This window comes from Microtus pennsylvanicus, chromosome 12 (assembly GCF_037038515.1).
Source record: "Microtus pennsylvanicus isolate mMicPen1 chromosome 12, mMicPen1.hap1, whole genome shotgun sequence".
Taxonomy (NCBI): Eukaryota; Metazoa; Chordata; class Mammalia; order Rodentia; family Cricetidae; genus Microtus; species Microtus pennsylvanicus.
This window is the reverse complement of record NC_134590.1, coordinates 58,306,171-58,320,361: the sequence shown is the minus strand read 5'-3', so window position 1 is coordinate 58,320,361 and position 14,191 is coordinate 58,306,171. Positions and strand designations below refer to the sequence as shown.

Below are 14,191 nucleotides of genomic sequence, written 5' to 3'. Positions count from 1 at the left end.
TCACCCAGCTGTGATCCGAGATCTCTGAAACTGTGAGCAAAAGCAACTTCTGCTTACTTAGAGATTTTTGTTGTAGCAATGGGCAATTAACACAACTCCCTCCCTGGGAGGTCTCCCCACTATAGCGCTTGCCCCTGTGGCTTTCAGTAGCTCCTCCCCATCTCTCTGGGCCTAGGGTGTGGATCTCCCACCCCCTGATCACGTCAGCTCTGGATCTACACTATGATTCTGTACCCAGCACACTTCTGTAAATAGTTCCTTGGTAAGTAAACTTTCTTAAATTACCCAGCTTTGTGGTCATCGTCGTCTCCTATAGAGACGTGTAGTGCTGTCCTTTCTTATTAAAGGACACATTGGGATTCACCATTAAGCACTTGGGCTTCAGTTATTGGGGACTGTAAATCATACACATCTTCTTCACGGGACATCGTAAGGGACAATGGGGCCAGGGGGAAATGATGAGACAGGAAAATGATGAGAGCCATAATAGATAAGATCCAGCCGAATTTCTCCAGCTGCCCTTGGTTTGTGCTTCCAGCATCAATGGAATTGATTACTTCCTTTCAGGCTCGTACCTGTGCTTCTGTTGCCAAATTGAGTAGTTTTGCCTCAAGCTCTGAAGCCCATTTTCATATTCATTAATCAACATTTTAAAATTAGATTCCTATCTTGTGATTTTTTGGGGGGGGGCATGTGCTTATAGAAATGACTTATTAGAATGCAATCCATATGTTTTTGAAACAATGCCTTTCTCAGATGATGTAGAACAGAATATGAGTTTTCCCAATCAATTTCTTTGCCAATAAGGTAAGGCTGTAAAAGAGTTGAGAAGCATGCACGGTGGCCGAATAGGACAGTCATTTCTCTGAGCATCATCAGAGGGCCTGTGACCACAAGCAGAGCACAGGACCGTGGGAGCAGGGGAGATACTCCGTGGGATTTTAAATTCTTCAGACCTTACCTTTAAAGCGCTGGCTTCTGACATCCTTAGAGATGGGCTTGTCCCTGAAAAAGACCTGTAAAAGACAATGCAGCACCATCGGCTCACACGGATCATGCCACAGCCACGTGTCCGGCTACTCAATGGCTAGAGTCCTCAGCATAAATGCATATGTCCCCGGGCCCACTGTTCGTAGAGACTGCTGTGTGCCTCCAGTAGACATTGGCTGACTATCTATAAATATGTGGATTGCTACCAGAGGAGACTGTGGTATCCTGGGTGCTATTTGGCGTAAAATCTCATGAGAGAATGGGAAGGACATCTAGGATCTTAATGGTGTTAGCTCTACATCTTTATGATAAAGAAAGGAGCCAGGGAGTGCCACTCTGTCATAATGGAGACCAGTGCCCATGGCCAGGGCTGTGGAAGCCACTGGGCAGGCACAGTGGAGTGTGACCTTTAGTGACAGTTCAGGTGATTCCACCTCATCTCTGTCACATGCCAGTTGTGAGGGCATAGTGAGTCACGCAGCTTGGAGGTTTCCTTTCTGTGAAATGGAGGGAAAAAATACTGCTTCATTTGAGGATGGTGTGTGTGTGTGTGTGTGTGTGTGTTTGTTTGTGTGTATGAGTACGTGTGTATATGACAATGTGAGACACAGTGGCAATGCTCCCAGAATGTGAGGCATCACTGTGACACATAGTAACAATAGTGTCATCATTGGGGGTATAGTGAACGATTAATGGCAATGGGATGATGAAGTGGCCATTGAAGTGCCAAGGCCTTGGAAAGCCTTTCTGCCCCACTAGCACTGGACTTTAGTGTTTATCTTATCTAGTGCTGACTGTGCTGGGCAAGGTTCCCGAGGGGTCCGCTTCTCTTCCATGAACTCTGAGCCCCAGGCCTGGGGAAAGCCACGGTTGCTATTCTGCAGTTTAGCTCGGTTGGAATAGAGTGCTGGTTGGGTTTTTCTGAGATCCTGCATTCCTTTATGGAGCCATTCATTTCCTGTTGCGCCTTTGGGACCAGCTCCTGGAGGGCTTTTGGAGGCTCTCTCTGCAGCCCGGTATTCAGTCTCCCTAGAGCCAGGCACTCACCACGCTTGCCCATACCCCATTGTCAGTTGGGTTAGGGCAGCAGGCAAGGCTCTCTCCACTTTATATGAATTCCGCGTGCTTAGGGTTTCTGAGTGGGGCTTCCTCAGTGTCCCTGCTATTTCTTCCTAGGCCGTCGTCACATTCTGCTTTGAATTCATACAGAATGCTTTGTATGTGAGTTTTCAGTGACTTCTGAGGATGACGGTGATGTGTGTGTGTATGTGTGTGGTACAGTGTGTTGATTGTGTGTGTGTGATGTGCTATGGTGTGTATATTATTATGTGTTGGTGTGTGTGTGGTGTGTATATGTGCATGGTATGATGTGTGTGGAAAGTATGTGTGTATTGTGTGTGTGGTGCATTTTCCCTTGCACAATGCTAAGAAATATCCACTCTCCCACTGTAACAACTCAAAATGTCTCCAGTTTGCACCAAAGGTCCCGGGAGGCCAAATCCTGCTGCTGAGAACCACCAATTCCGATGCAGTGCGTTGTATGGGTGAACAACTGCTTTGCACACTTCTACCAGACATGGAGACTGTCAGGTTGGGCCACTGTCTCCTCCCTTAGATTCTGGGTGCTTCCATGCTGAGCACAGCGCTTGGTACCCAGCAAGCGTTCACTGAGTAGAGCACTAATGCAGGGCGAAGTAGCTGCAATCGTCCGGAGGGATGGAGACAAGAAAGGGCCTCTGTAAGGGTTATTGAAGAGCCAGTCCACAGATAGTTTAATCTTGAAACTAATAAGAAACGGCCTCTGGAAATGAAGTTGTTAATGAGAAAGATAATCTACCTGCCATGAAAACGTCCCTACTATCTCAATGATGGCTAAAGTAAAATTGTCTGAACTGAGGCTTGCCTAACTTATGAGGGGATTTCCCTCCAGGCGACCATTTGTCCTGGTCTGCCCTCTAATGCACCTCAGTTGATTCACAGTGATGGGATTGTGGCTCTGCTTTTGAAGTGACCTGTCAGAAAGAAGAAACTGAGGCAAAGCGGAGGTGTGGACTGCAAGACGGGAAGCTCAGATCTTGCCATGGTTGGGTTTTGAGAAGGGGTCTTATGTAACTTAGGCTAGCCCCAAATTTGTCATAGAGTTCAGGAAAATCTTGTTGGTCCTCCTGTTAAACCGTTGGCATTGCAGGAGTGTAGTGCAGTATCCAGCTTGCCATGGCGTTTAAAAAGCCAAATGAGGTTATTTTTCCTTAGGAAGTATATTCTCCAAGCGAAGGCATGCATGCACGGCATGCCAGGGAGTTTGAGGAAGGAGATCTCCGATCTTCTAAGTGCCTTCTATTCCTTCTATTTGGACCACGGCTTTTCTGGGGTTAAAGGCATGCACCACCAAGCCTGGTCCGAATGGAGGGTCTTTTATCACTAAAGTGGATTTTTCATAACAGGGCAACTCTGGCTCCTTTTTCTCTCCCCACCCCATCCCTCTTTCCTTCCCATCATTCCCTTGTCTTTTCCCATTCTGCCATGTCATGCTGCAGAGATTCTTTGCTGATTTTGGCACCTGGATCCTGGACAGCCAGACTCCAGAAGTATGGGACAATAAACTTGGTTCATTATAAACTACCCTGTTTCCCGTGGATGGTCTGTCATGTCGGCCCAAGACAGGCTGATGTGTGGTCAATATCAAGAGTAGCTGCGAGTCTAACGAGCAGAGAGGTCATACTGCCCGGGAGAGTTGACGGACATGCAGACGCATGCTTCAGTTCACTGCTGACCCGTGTCAGGGAAAGAGAATCTGACAGTGACATGTCCCCTTCGTAGAAACCTGAGATCACACCAGTGAAATCCAGTGTTGCTGAGACTTCCTTGAGCTGAACATGGTTTTGTAGAGCTTCTGGAAAACCACACATCGACATGATATGTGTGTGCCTTTCGCCTTAAAAATGTTCTCATCAGGTGTTGAGTATGCCAGTCAAAATTCTATAGTGGGGAACTGCACTGCTGTGCAGCTTAGGCTGATGAGCCCTTGCTTATTTTGTGACTGGACTCAGTGTGAAAAGAGAGGAGCCCGGGCATGTTAGTGTGACAAGGATTCCTTGTATGATTCTGTCTCTCCAGGGAATACTGACCTGGAATGTATCGGAATATTATTGCTAATGACATGAAGACCCGGAGTGAGTCTTTATTTTATTAAGAGTATTAGTCATTATACATTTTATTAAAATAAAAGTCTGCATATGGGAGCTGGAGAGATGGCTCAGTGGTTAAGAGCACTAGCTGCTCTTCCAGAGGTCCTGAGTTCAATTCCCAGCAACCACATGGTGGCTCACAACCATCTGTAATGAGATCTGGTGCCCTCCTCTGGTGTGCGGGCATACATGGAGGCAGAATGTTGTATACATAATAAATAAATAAATCTTTAACAAAAAAGTCTTCATATGTATCTAGTGCATTTTTATTTAATTTCCATAAATTCATTTCCATAAAACCATCTGCTGTTCCTCTAAATGCCCTTTTAGGCCAACATGTAGAATGTTCCTGTCTGGTTTGTACAAGGATCACAGAGGTTCAGAAAGCCATGAGACTTCTCACGGCCCAGTTTGATAGTTGACAATGCTGGGGCCGAGAATCTTGGTAAAATGATGTGTTATTATAAAAAAGATTCGTGTTCTAATTGAGGATCTGAAGAATGCAATGATAATTGGGTATGGCGTAAATCCTTAGCTTTTCTTTCCTTCCAGGCTCTCCAAAGGTCCGTGATTCCGTAACTCCCACCGTTTTGCTGCCCCAAGTCTGCCCTACCCTGCTCACCATCTGTCATGGGTCCTTGGGGAAGGAGATCTGAGTAGCACCCTCCTCATGCCAGCTCCTCAGGGTCCCCCTTTACTCACCTCTTCCTGTTGCCTCATCCCTGCATTCCAGGATGGCTTCCCAGTGGGGGCAGGAGCCTTGGGAGGTAACAAAAGGGGGGCCTCCATCATATCCTTGAAATAGCGTGTATCTGTGGGAAAATGAAACTGGTAAACTTGCGCCTTACAAGCTGGCTGGATTTGGCATTTTGCTGCTTGTGGCGTGTTCACACGTGCTCACACTCAAGGCACCAGCAACCGTGCAGGCACTAGGCAAGCAATTCTTTATGGGGGGTGGGATTCAGGGAGGGGGTAGAAGACAGGCAAAATTTATTACAGCATATTACATGCTACGGCGGTGGTGACACACACCTTTAATTCCAGCACTTGGGAAGCAGAGGCAGGTGGATCTCTGTGAGCTTGAGGCCAGTCTGGTCTAAAAGAGCTAGTTCCAGGACAGCTAGGGCTGTTATACAGAGAAACTGTGTCTCAAAAAAACAAATAAACAAACAAACAAAAGAGTAAGAGTGAACAATGACGAAGGGACTATTGTGGAAGAAAATATTCTCTAGTGTGTCCAGTGGCCAGAGGGATCAGTGTGAAAGAAAAACCAAAACACAACAACAGCAATGCACACAAGACAAACCACTTTCAAAGAGGCTAGTGATCCCACCTGCACTTGCCCAAGGAGGACGTGAGAACAGACCTGCTGGCTAAGGTTTACAGCCATCCTTCAAGTACGGCCTTGACTAGCCTCCTTTTTTTTTATCCTCCTGAGAAATGCCACCACTTCTTGAAGATTTATGCTATGCCACCCCCTTTATTTTTTCCTTTCTGTTTATTTGTTTGTTTACTTATTAGTTTTGTTTCAGACAGGGTCTCCTATCACAGCTCAGGCTGGCCTGAAACTCACTGTATGGCTCAGATTGGTCTTCAGCGGTGGCCATTCTCTTGCTTTAGCCTCCTAGGTGCAATTGTAGACATAAGCTACTGTATCTGCCCTTGGAGCCCACCACCCAGCGCCACCCCCCTTTCCCTTTGGTATGTCCGTATAGCATTTCCTGCATATTTATCTCCTGATCAGTTCTGGAATGGCGACAGCACAGTGCAGACAGCCAGCAAATGCTTTCGAGTACAGAAGACACGGAGGTCATTGCCCTTGTTGTTGTTGTTTTGAGTCAAGGTCTCATATGCAGTTCAAGTAGGCCTCGACCTTGGAATCGGCCCCCCTCAGCCTCTCAAGTGGAAGGGTGGAAGGGTGTGTGTCTCCTTACCTGTCCACAGCTTCTAGGACAATTCTCCCTAAAGAGATCTATACAGACTCATGTCTGTGAGCCAGGCCCTCAGAAATCAGGAGTGCTTCCTCCTTCCCTTTACAGTGACAAGAGAACCCACTGACATGGCCCTATGTGGGAAAAGGCAGGGGTGGGTAGAAAGCCAGCCTCCCTCCATTCTGGTGCCTGGGATGTTACTACTGGGTCCATTCCTAGGCTGGCAACCGCAGAGCGAACCGACCTTGTCTTTCTCCCCTCCCGGACCATACCGAGGAACCTCATGTCTCACATGCCCATCTTTCTGCCTGGCCACTTCTTCCATGCTCCCACCGCAGGGACAGGCCTAACACTCAAGCAGATCCTGCCTGACAACGGCTGCAAGCGAGAACAGAATTTGACTCCATATGTCACTCATAATAACCTCAGAGGCGCTCTCGGGTTAGTGTTCCTAGGAAGCCTGGATTCAGATAAAACCCTGAGTCCTGCAGTGTGCGCCTGAGATGTTGCACACGGACACGCCTCTTCAGACCCCCAGGGTACCTGCATATTCTGATTCCTGTATAGGTCTGGCTGGTAAAATCTTCATCGACGGCCACGCCTTTGGCAGCTGGGCCTCAGGTTCTTCATAGTCATCGTCGTCGTCGTCGCTGTGGCATTTTCCTTCATCCAGCACGGCAGCCAAGTTCCTTCGCTAAGTGGGTGGAACACTAGAATAAGTCCAAGGGAGGGGCCATGTGGATACAGGGGGCGTGTCTCAGTGCGGGTTTAGGGAGTGACACTGACGCTTCTGCGGAGAGATTCTGGGATTAGAATCTTACATAGAAATGTGATATTGTGATAGAGAGAATCCTAAAGGTGTCTTCCAAATTACCCTCAGCTCTTTGATCATTCAATCGAAGACTGCTGGGAATCTTGCTCTGCTGGGAGGGGACAGGGCAAGTATAAACACAGAGGATTCTGGGTCATCTGGGCGGGGCCTCATGTTTTCACAAGTCCCAGGAAGTGAAAAGGGAAACTCTCAGTGTGGAGCTGTTATTACATGTTGTGGTCAAGAATCCCTATAAATGAGTACCTTAGAGCTAATGAAAAGTTCAGCAAGGTTTCAGGATCCACGGTTGGTCCCATTCAAAGTTCAGTTTGTTTGTATGCAATGGTAATAACAATTAGTTTTTCTATAAGTTACCGATAGCAATTTGAAAATACAAAAGGAAAGAATGACAGCAAGATATCGAGAATTAAACCCATGAGTACACCGGGCCACAGAAGTGGAGCTTACGCTTAGCTGAAGGCATGCACGCTCCTGAAGATCATGTAAAAAGACCTTAACGAATGCAAAGAGGCTCAGTCTTCGTGGATTGAGGGCTTAATGTTAAAATCGAATTCTTTTAAAGTTGCGGTACAGATTAGTAGGATTCTTATAAAAACCTAAGCTGCATCCTGCAGTAAACTGACTGAAATTTTTATAAAAATTGACAAGCAGATTCTCACAGTGCTATGAAACCTCCCTCCCCATGATATCTGTGTCCCAGGGGAAAGACACAGGAGAGGTCTCCAGACACCCGCAGAGGGACAGTTCTTAGCAACTCTTTGGCACCTTGATTTGGTTTTCAGGGCAGAGGTAAAATAATGGCAATGATCTGGATCCAAGCCACCTCGGCCATGGCTCTTTGCTAGGGTAGCCCAAGTGGGCTTACAAGTGCCCTCATCTTAGGTCTTGGGCTGAAGCCTGGAAATGGTAGGCAGGAAGGGGAGCCAGTTCACAGCAGATAAATTCTGACTGAGTGGCCACAGCCATTCCCAAGTGCCTTTGGGTTGGGTCTGCAGCCAGAAGCTGCTCTGTGTAAGCAGGGACCTGGCAGCCATCGTGGGGCACTACCAGGAGTCACTTTTATTCCCTGGATCCCAGGATGCTCTGCTCTACCTACAATTGATGGTAGTCTTCGTTTGCCTCTAAGAAAGAGATCCGGGTGGATGGATGGAATTACATCTGTGAATGGCGGTGATCTGAAAGGTCTAAGGGCAGCCACGCAATGCCAGCAACTCAAGAGGACACGGTGTTTTCCATGCACATCCCCAAGCAGTGTCTCAAAATAAGGAAGGCCGGGCGGTGGTGGCGCACGCCTTTAATCCCAGCACTTGGGAGGCAGAGGCAAGCGGATCTCTGGGAGTTCGAGGCCAGCCTGGTCTTACAAGAGCTAGTTCCAGGACAGGCTCCAAAGCTACAGAGAAGCCCTGTCTCGAAAAAAACAAAACAACATCAAAATAAGGAAATCGTATCTCTATATTACAAATCTAGACTGACGTTGGTAACTCTCCAGAGCCACACAGGTTGTAGGTAGGTTGAGACCTTTCAACACCTCTACCTGACCCAACACCTGAATTACAAATGATTTTATATCTCCAGATGAAGGGCAGAGAGTACAGGGCATTCCATAGGTGGATGACTGGGGACTCAGCACAGCGGTTATAGACAGTTATATTCATGCCTGGGCATGAATCCTTACTCTGCAGAGGGACTTCTGCTTCACAGAAGGGGCAGCCCGGAAGTCCTTTTGGACTCTTGATGTTTTATAGCCAAAGGTTTTTTTTTTTAAAAAGTAAAAAGTTGAAGTTGTTCCTTTATGGCCTTGACTGTATTTGTGGTTTCTATAGTAGATTACTAATATATGATTGGTAAATAAAGTCATAGATTTTAATAAGACCGAGGATATAATTACTCCCAAGGGTGTGATTTAAAGTATTTATGTTGTAATTTGTCTAGTTGTTAGGTTTCAGTTTAATTTTCTTTTGGGTTAGATGGCCAGACGCATATCCCTATGGGTGAGTAGAGCCATTGATTACAGCTATACATGTTTATCAGATGGGGTTGCAGAAGGAAGCCCACTCCTGCACAAAAGCCCTGCCAGCCAAGGGTCCCACTGCTGCTCTGACTGGCCATGTCAGAGAATCCTGGGGAGGGGAAGGAGCAAGCTGGGCCAGCAGAGACTTTCTTCTCTCTGGAAAGGTAGAGAGGAGTCTCACGGGAGCCCAGGGAGGCAACAGGACAGGAGAGACTTGCCAGGCCCATCTGAGGACGTCACTGGGCTCCCTCCTGACTCAGAGCAAGAGCGCAGAGCATGGTTTAGTAAACTGTTCTCCACAGAAAAGCTGAAGACAGGATGAGTCAACGGTTTGACCTGTCAGTGTGCTAGTTCACAACCCCAACAAGTTCACTGTAAAGAAAGCCCAACAGACTGTGCGTGAACTTAGGACTCGGGCCAGTTATCAAGATGGGGTTTAACAGATCCCGTGATGCTGAAACCAGAGCAGGGTGGAAGACCAGTGCCTGCTCACCCACAGGAGAGGGGACTGAACCACCAGGTAAAGAACCACGTGGTACCATTGGAGCTGTCCCTAGGGGGCTAGGCTATCAGCACCATGAAATTGGCCTTCTTGTTGGGTCTTCAGAGAAAAACTGGGCGAAGATGGGACATTTTGTTTGGGAGAGTATTGGTGACAGACAGCATGGGTGTATTGCCACTGTGTCCTAGACCTAAGCTGGAGAGGCCATATTCTGCCCACAGGGAGAGTGCTTCATTTTCCTGATGGCAGGTGGAGGTGATTGAACCACCTCATTTGGTGGGAGACTGAGTAAATGCATAAGGATTTGATGTGGGAGTGATTTCTTATTAATAAAGAAACTGCCTAGACCCATTTGATAGGCCAACCCTTAGGTAGGCGGAGTAAACAGAACAGAAGGCTGGGAGAAAGAAGCTGAGTCAGTGAGTCACCATGATTCTCCCACTCCAGAGAGACGCAGGTTAAGATCTTCTCTGGTAAGCCATCTCGTGGGCTACACACATTATTAGAAATGGGCTAGTCCAGGTGTGAGAGTTAGCCGAGAAAAGGCTAGATATAATGGGCCAAGCGGTGTTTAAAAGAATACAGTTTCCATGTAATTATTTTGGGGCATAAGCTAGCCATGTGGGCTGCTGGGTGCTGGGGACACAGCCCCACTGCTCCTATTTCAACAAGGATTCTTGGCATCTGTCCCATGACAGGGGCCCAGGACATTAGATAACCTCTCTCTCCGGTTTATGCCTTGAGTGTAGCTGAGCCAAGGGCTCTGAGCTTAGTGAAACCAGGCATGAACGCCAGAGGGCGTCTGAGCAGGAAGGGTGGGCCATGTATAGAAGGACACTGATAAAAGGCACCCATCCTGTCAGCGACTTCTAGCATTCTCCAGGGAGACCCTGCTACCCACACAAAGAACCTAACCCAAAGCTGACGTCACTTTGTCATTTTGTACTTTGGTTAGTGTGCATGGGAGTACGGAATGGCAGGAAGGAGGATGATGGCTGCTGTCACTTGGGGTAAAGAGCATGTGCTCCGACATCTACCTTACAGGCCATAGGGGTGACTACAAACAGCTTGGTTTTCTATTTACTGGGGGCCTTGGGTTTGAAATATACCCAGTCACACCTGTTTCTTACTGTCCATACATGTCTCTCTCAGGAGCCTCTCACTTCAGGTCTCATATTCTTTACGTGTGAGCTACTTATGTAAAAACAAATGTGTGTGTGTGTGTGTGTGTGTGTGTGTGCATGTGCGTGTGTGCTTGTGGGTAAAGGTCCATAGCTTTAAATAAAAATTTAAAGACATACATCAAATAACAGCAAGCCAGTTTTTTCAGATATCATCTATAGCTATATAAGTAAATTATGTGAATACATAATTGAACATAAATTTTATAATATTTGATATTTGGATTATGTTATAAATTTTAACCTCTCCCTTCAGGTGTTAAGATTCTGGCCAGTGATTCCAGCAGCTTCACCTAATGCTCAAGCATCTAACAATTTTCAAATTATCGAATGTTTAGTGTGACTTCCACATGCTGTTATTTAAACTATGTTACAAAATATCAGCGAGTCCGGTGAAATGTCGGTCTGAAATGAATGCTGTTTCTTTCTTTGAAACTCTAGGAAAGACACAAAACAAAACAAAAAAAACCCACCAGGTTATTTTTACATTATTAAGAGAACATTGTCATGAAATTATCTCCCAAAAAGTCTGTTTCAACTTAAGATTTCACCGTGAATATTGAAAAGCGTCAGTCTTGGGACACACTCACCAGCACCGTGTATTACTATTTTCACCTCTGCTTTAGCAATGACCTTGAGGATTGGAGCACGGGCTGAAATGTGATTTTCCTCACCAGGAGAATATGCCGTGGGGAAGAATTTTTTCCTCCTTCTAAATCCATCAGGTGACAGAAAAAGGAAGCCCAAACAGCAGCACTTACTTTGGAAAGACCAGAGACTGACAGCTAAGGAATACGGCAGACTCACATGATCTGGAAGAGGCTCGAGAACCGCCCGACACCGTCCTGCCAGAAAACACAGATCACATGTCACTGCAAGCCCAGTGCCAGGTCACAGCCTCGAAAGCCTGCTTCCTTGAGCAAATCTTGTGTTCATTTCAAGTCAGTTTTGTGACACCCCCTCCCCCACAGTGTGCTTCTCATACCTCCCATTCCAGCTATTGGTTAGGTAGAACGGACAGAGCATGGAGAATGGGGTACAGAAATCAAATCCCAACTCAGGGTGGCTACGGAGGCGAGAAACTCTTCCCACGGCAGGTCAGCATTTTCTCTGAGAGAGACTGAAATACCTGGTGTGGATGCCCACCCCTGAAATCTTAGCCCTCTGGAGGTGAAGCAGGAGGATCACAAACTAAAGGCTAATCTAGGTGACAAGAAACAAAACTGTGATGTGGGAAAGGGCTGGGGATATTGAGTGCATGCCCAGAACCTGCAAGGCCCTGGGTCAGTCTATACCATTACAGTAACAACAGAAAACCGGGCTGAGGAGATGGCTTAGTTGGTAAATGGTGCCCCTTGCAGACCTGAAGACCTGATTTAGAGCCCCAGAATCAGCATAACAAGGAGATGTGCATGGTGATGACTGCTTGTAACTCCGATGGGGGGGGGGCAGGGGTTAGGGGAGTGGGGGGGCTTGCTGGCCAATCAGTTAGCCTAGGTTGCTTGGTGAGTTTCAGGCCAGTGAGAGACCCTGCCTCAACAGGATGCATTCTGAGGTGTCCTCTGACTCCACGCACATGACACGAACACATGCAAACACGAGCCAAGTGTACTTCTTGCAATCCCCACGGCACGCATGAGCACACACGAGCACGCACGCAAACACAAGAATGCTCCCCCCGCCTCAAACTAGAAAACAAGCATCAACAAACAAATGGACAGAAGGGAGAAGTGATGGGAGAGGAGTCCACAGCCCCTGCCCTGCAGTCAGGCAGGACTGGGTGGCTAAGGAGGAGGCTCCCCGGCACCATAGCCCAGCACAGCATGCTTACAGCGCTCTGGGCACCTGCCTCCTCCAGTGCCTGCAACCTCTCTGTGGGCAGAGCTCATGTCTCTACCTGGGATTGGTCCCCAGCTCCAGGCACACCTCTCAACATCTAGAAATCAAGCCACCCAGTTTTTGTTAGACCAGTATGGTTCAGCTGAGGCTTCTCTCAGCTCCCCGATTTGGACTCGTGTATGAAAATGGCTTAGATCAGGCAGCCCACTCAGTATTCTCTTCTAAAATTTACTTCCAGATTATGCGAAACCACCCAAGAACTGCTCACAGGAGTGACGAATCGTTGGCTCCCCGTAGACTGAGAGTTCCTTAGTTATGTGCTGTTTTTGTGTCTGTGATGAAGAACAGAAAGCAGAAAAATAATTTTCTCACATCTGTCTGCATCAGTACACGCATGAGATGTTTCTTTTAGGCTTCAGGACCAGAAACTGCCAGCTTCTTAGCGATGTGTTCACTTTGATTTCTTGGCAAGCATTGCTTCTAAGAGTGCATGTGGTTCCCTTTGCGCTTGGCTGCTAGGTTAGAACTCCTTGGGTGTGGTTATCACATCACTGTCCCCAGAGAGCACTGTGGGGGGTCTCACTTCTACCGAGGCCCAGGGTTCCTGAGTCTCCCAAATGTGCTTCATATTCCCCTCTGTGTCTGCCTGGGTCTGGCCCACCTGGGACCCTCACACACCCTTAGCTTCTTGTATTCAGTATCCATTGGCATCTGATGCCCCTGCTTCATGGAGCTTCCATCTTGGACCGTCCAGGCCACATTTATCTCATGACATCATTCGGTACTCATTTCCTGTCTCCTTCCTGACGCACACAAAGAGATGCAGCAGCCACTGGCTTCTTCGTTGTGAGTCTACCTGTCTTACCTGGGGAAGATGGCCTTGTGTCCATGTCCCAGATTTTCTCCCTGTGCTCTCTTCGAGGGAGAGTTTGAACACATAATTTTAAGTATGGTTTTATGCATCCGTTCATGTCCCCGTCACCCTGATCCGACAGCTCAGATTCCATGAGTAGACCCTTGAGCCCCACCCCTTGCTTTCCTCCTTATACCATCCAGCTCTTTCTGGGTAAATACATTAGTTACTCTGTTGCTGTGATAAACACTGACCAAAGCCTACTTGGGGTAGGAAAAGTTTTAGTTCATTGTAAAATGAAGCTTTAACGCTTCTCTTCCTTCGTGAAGGGAACTCAAGGTCAGAACCTGTAGCAGAGACCAGGGAGGAATGCTGGCTTGCTGGCTTGCTGGCAGCCTAATGCCGAGCTACCTTTCTTACACCTCCAGGACTATCTGCCTAGGGGTGGCACTGCCCACAGTGGGCTGGCTTCTCACCAATCATTAACCAAGAAAATGCACTATGGACTTGCCTACAGGCCAATCTGATGGAGGCATTTCCTCATCTTGGCTCCCTCCTCCCTGATGATTCTAGTTTATGTCAAGCTGACAAGAAACAAACCAGAACACTAAAATTCTCTCCCGACTGAAAGCCCAGGTTAGCTCCTCACAACTCTGCCTCAGGTTAACCCTGCATTCTTGGCTTCCTTGCTTGTCTCTTCATCTTCTAATTTTAGCAAGAACCCTACCAAGTCTGTTTATCCAGCGACCCTCTCCCTGTCTCATCACCAATCGTATCTAGCTGGGATCCACATCTTGTACCATCTCACAGGTAGCATCTTTTCCTTGACTTGCCTTCAGTAAGAATCCCGTTAGGCCGCTTTTA

General features: G+C 47.4%; 1 protein-coding gene across 1 annotated transcript in view; it reads right to left on the bottom strand.

The window, feature by feature from the left end:
- Clnk (cytokine dependent hematopoietic cell linker) overlaps positions 1-14,191 on the bottom strand; it is a 166,085-nt gene that overhangs the window by 55,846 nt on the left and 96,048 nt on the right. The window contains exons 4-7 of the mRNA XM_075943700.1: positions 11,443-11,480; positions 6,653-6,803; positions 4,881-4,990; positions 962-1,016 (exon numbers count right to left, since the gene is read on the bottom strand). Of these exons, the coding sequence (XP_075799815.1) occupies positions 962-1,016; positions 4,881-4,990; positions 6,653-6,803; positions 11,443-11,480 (354 nt within the window). The remainder of the gene's footprint in view (positions 1-961; positions 1,017-4,880; positions 4,991-6,652; positions 6,804-11,442; positions 11,481-14,191) is intronic.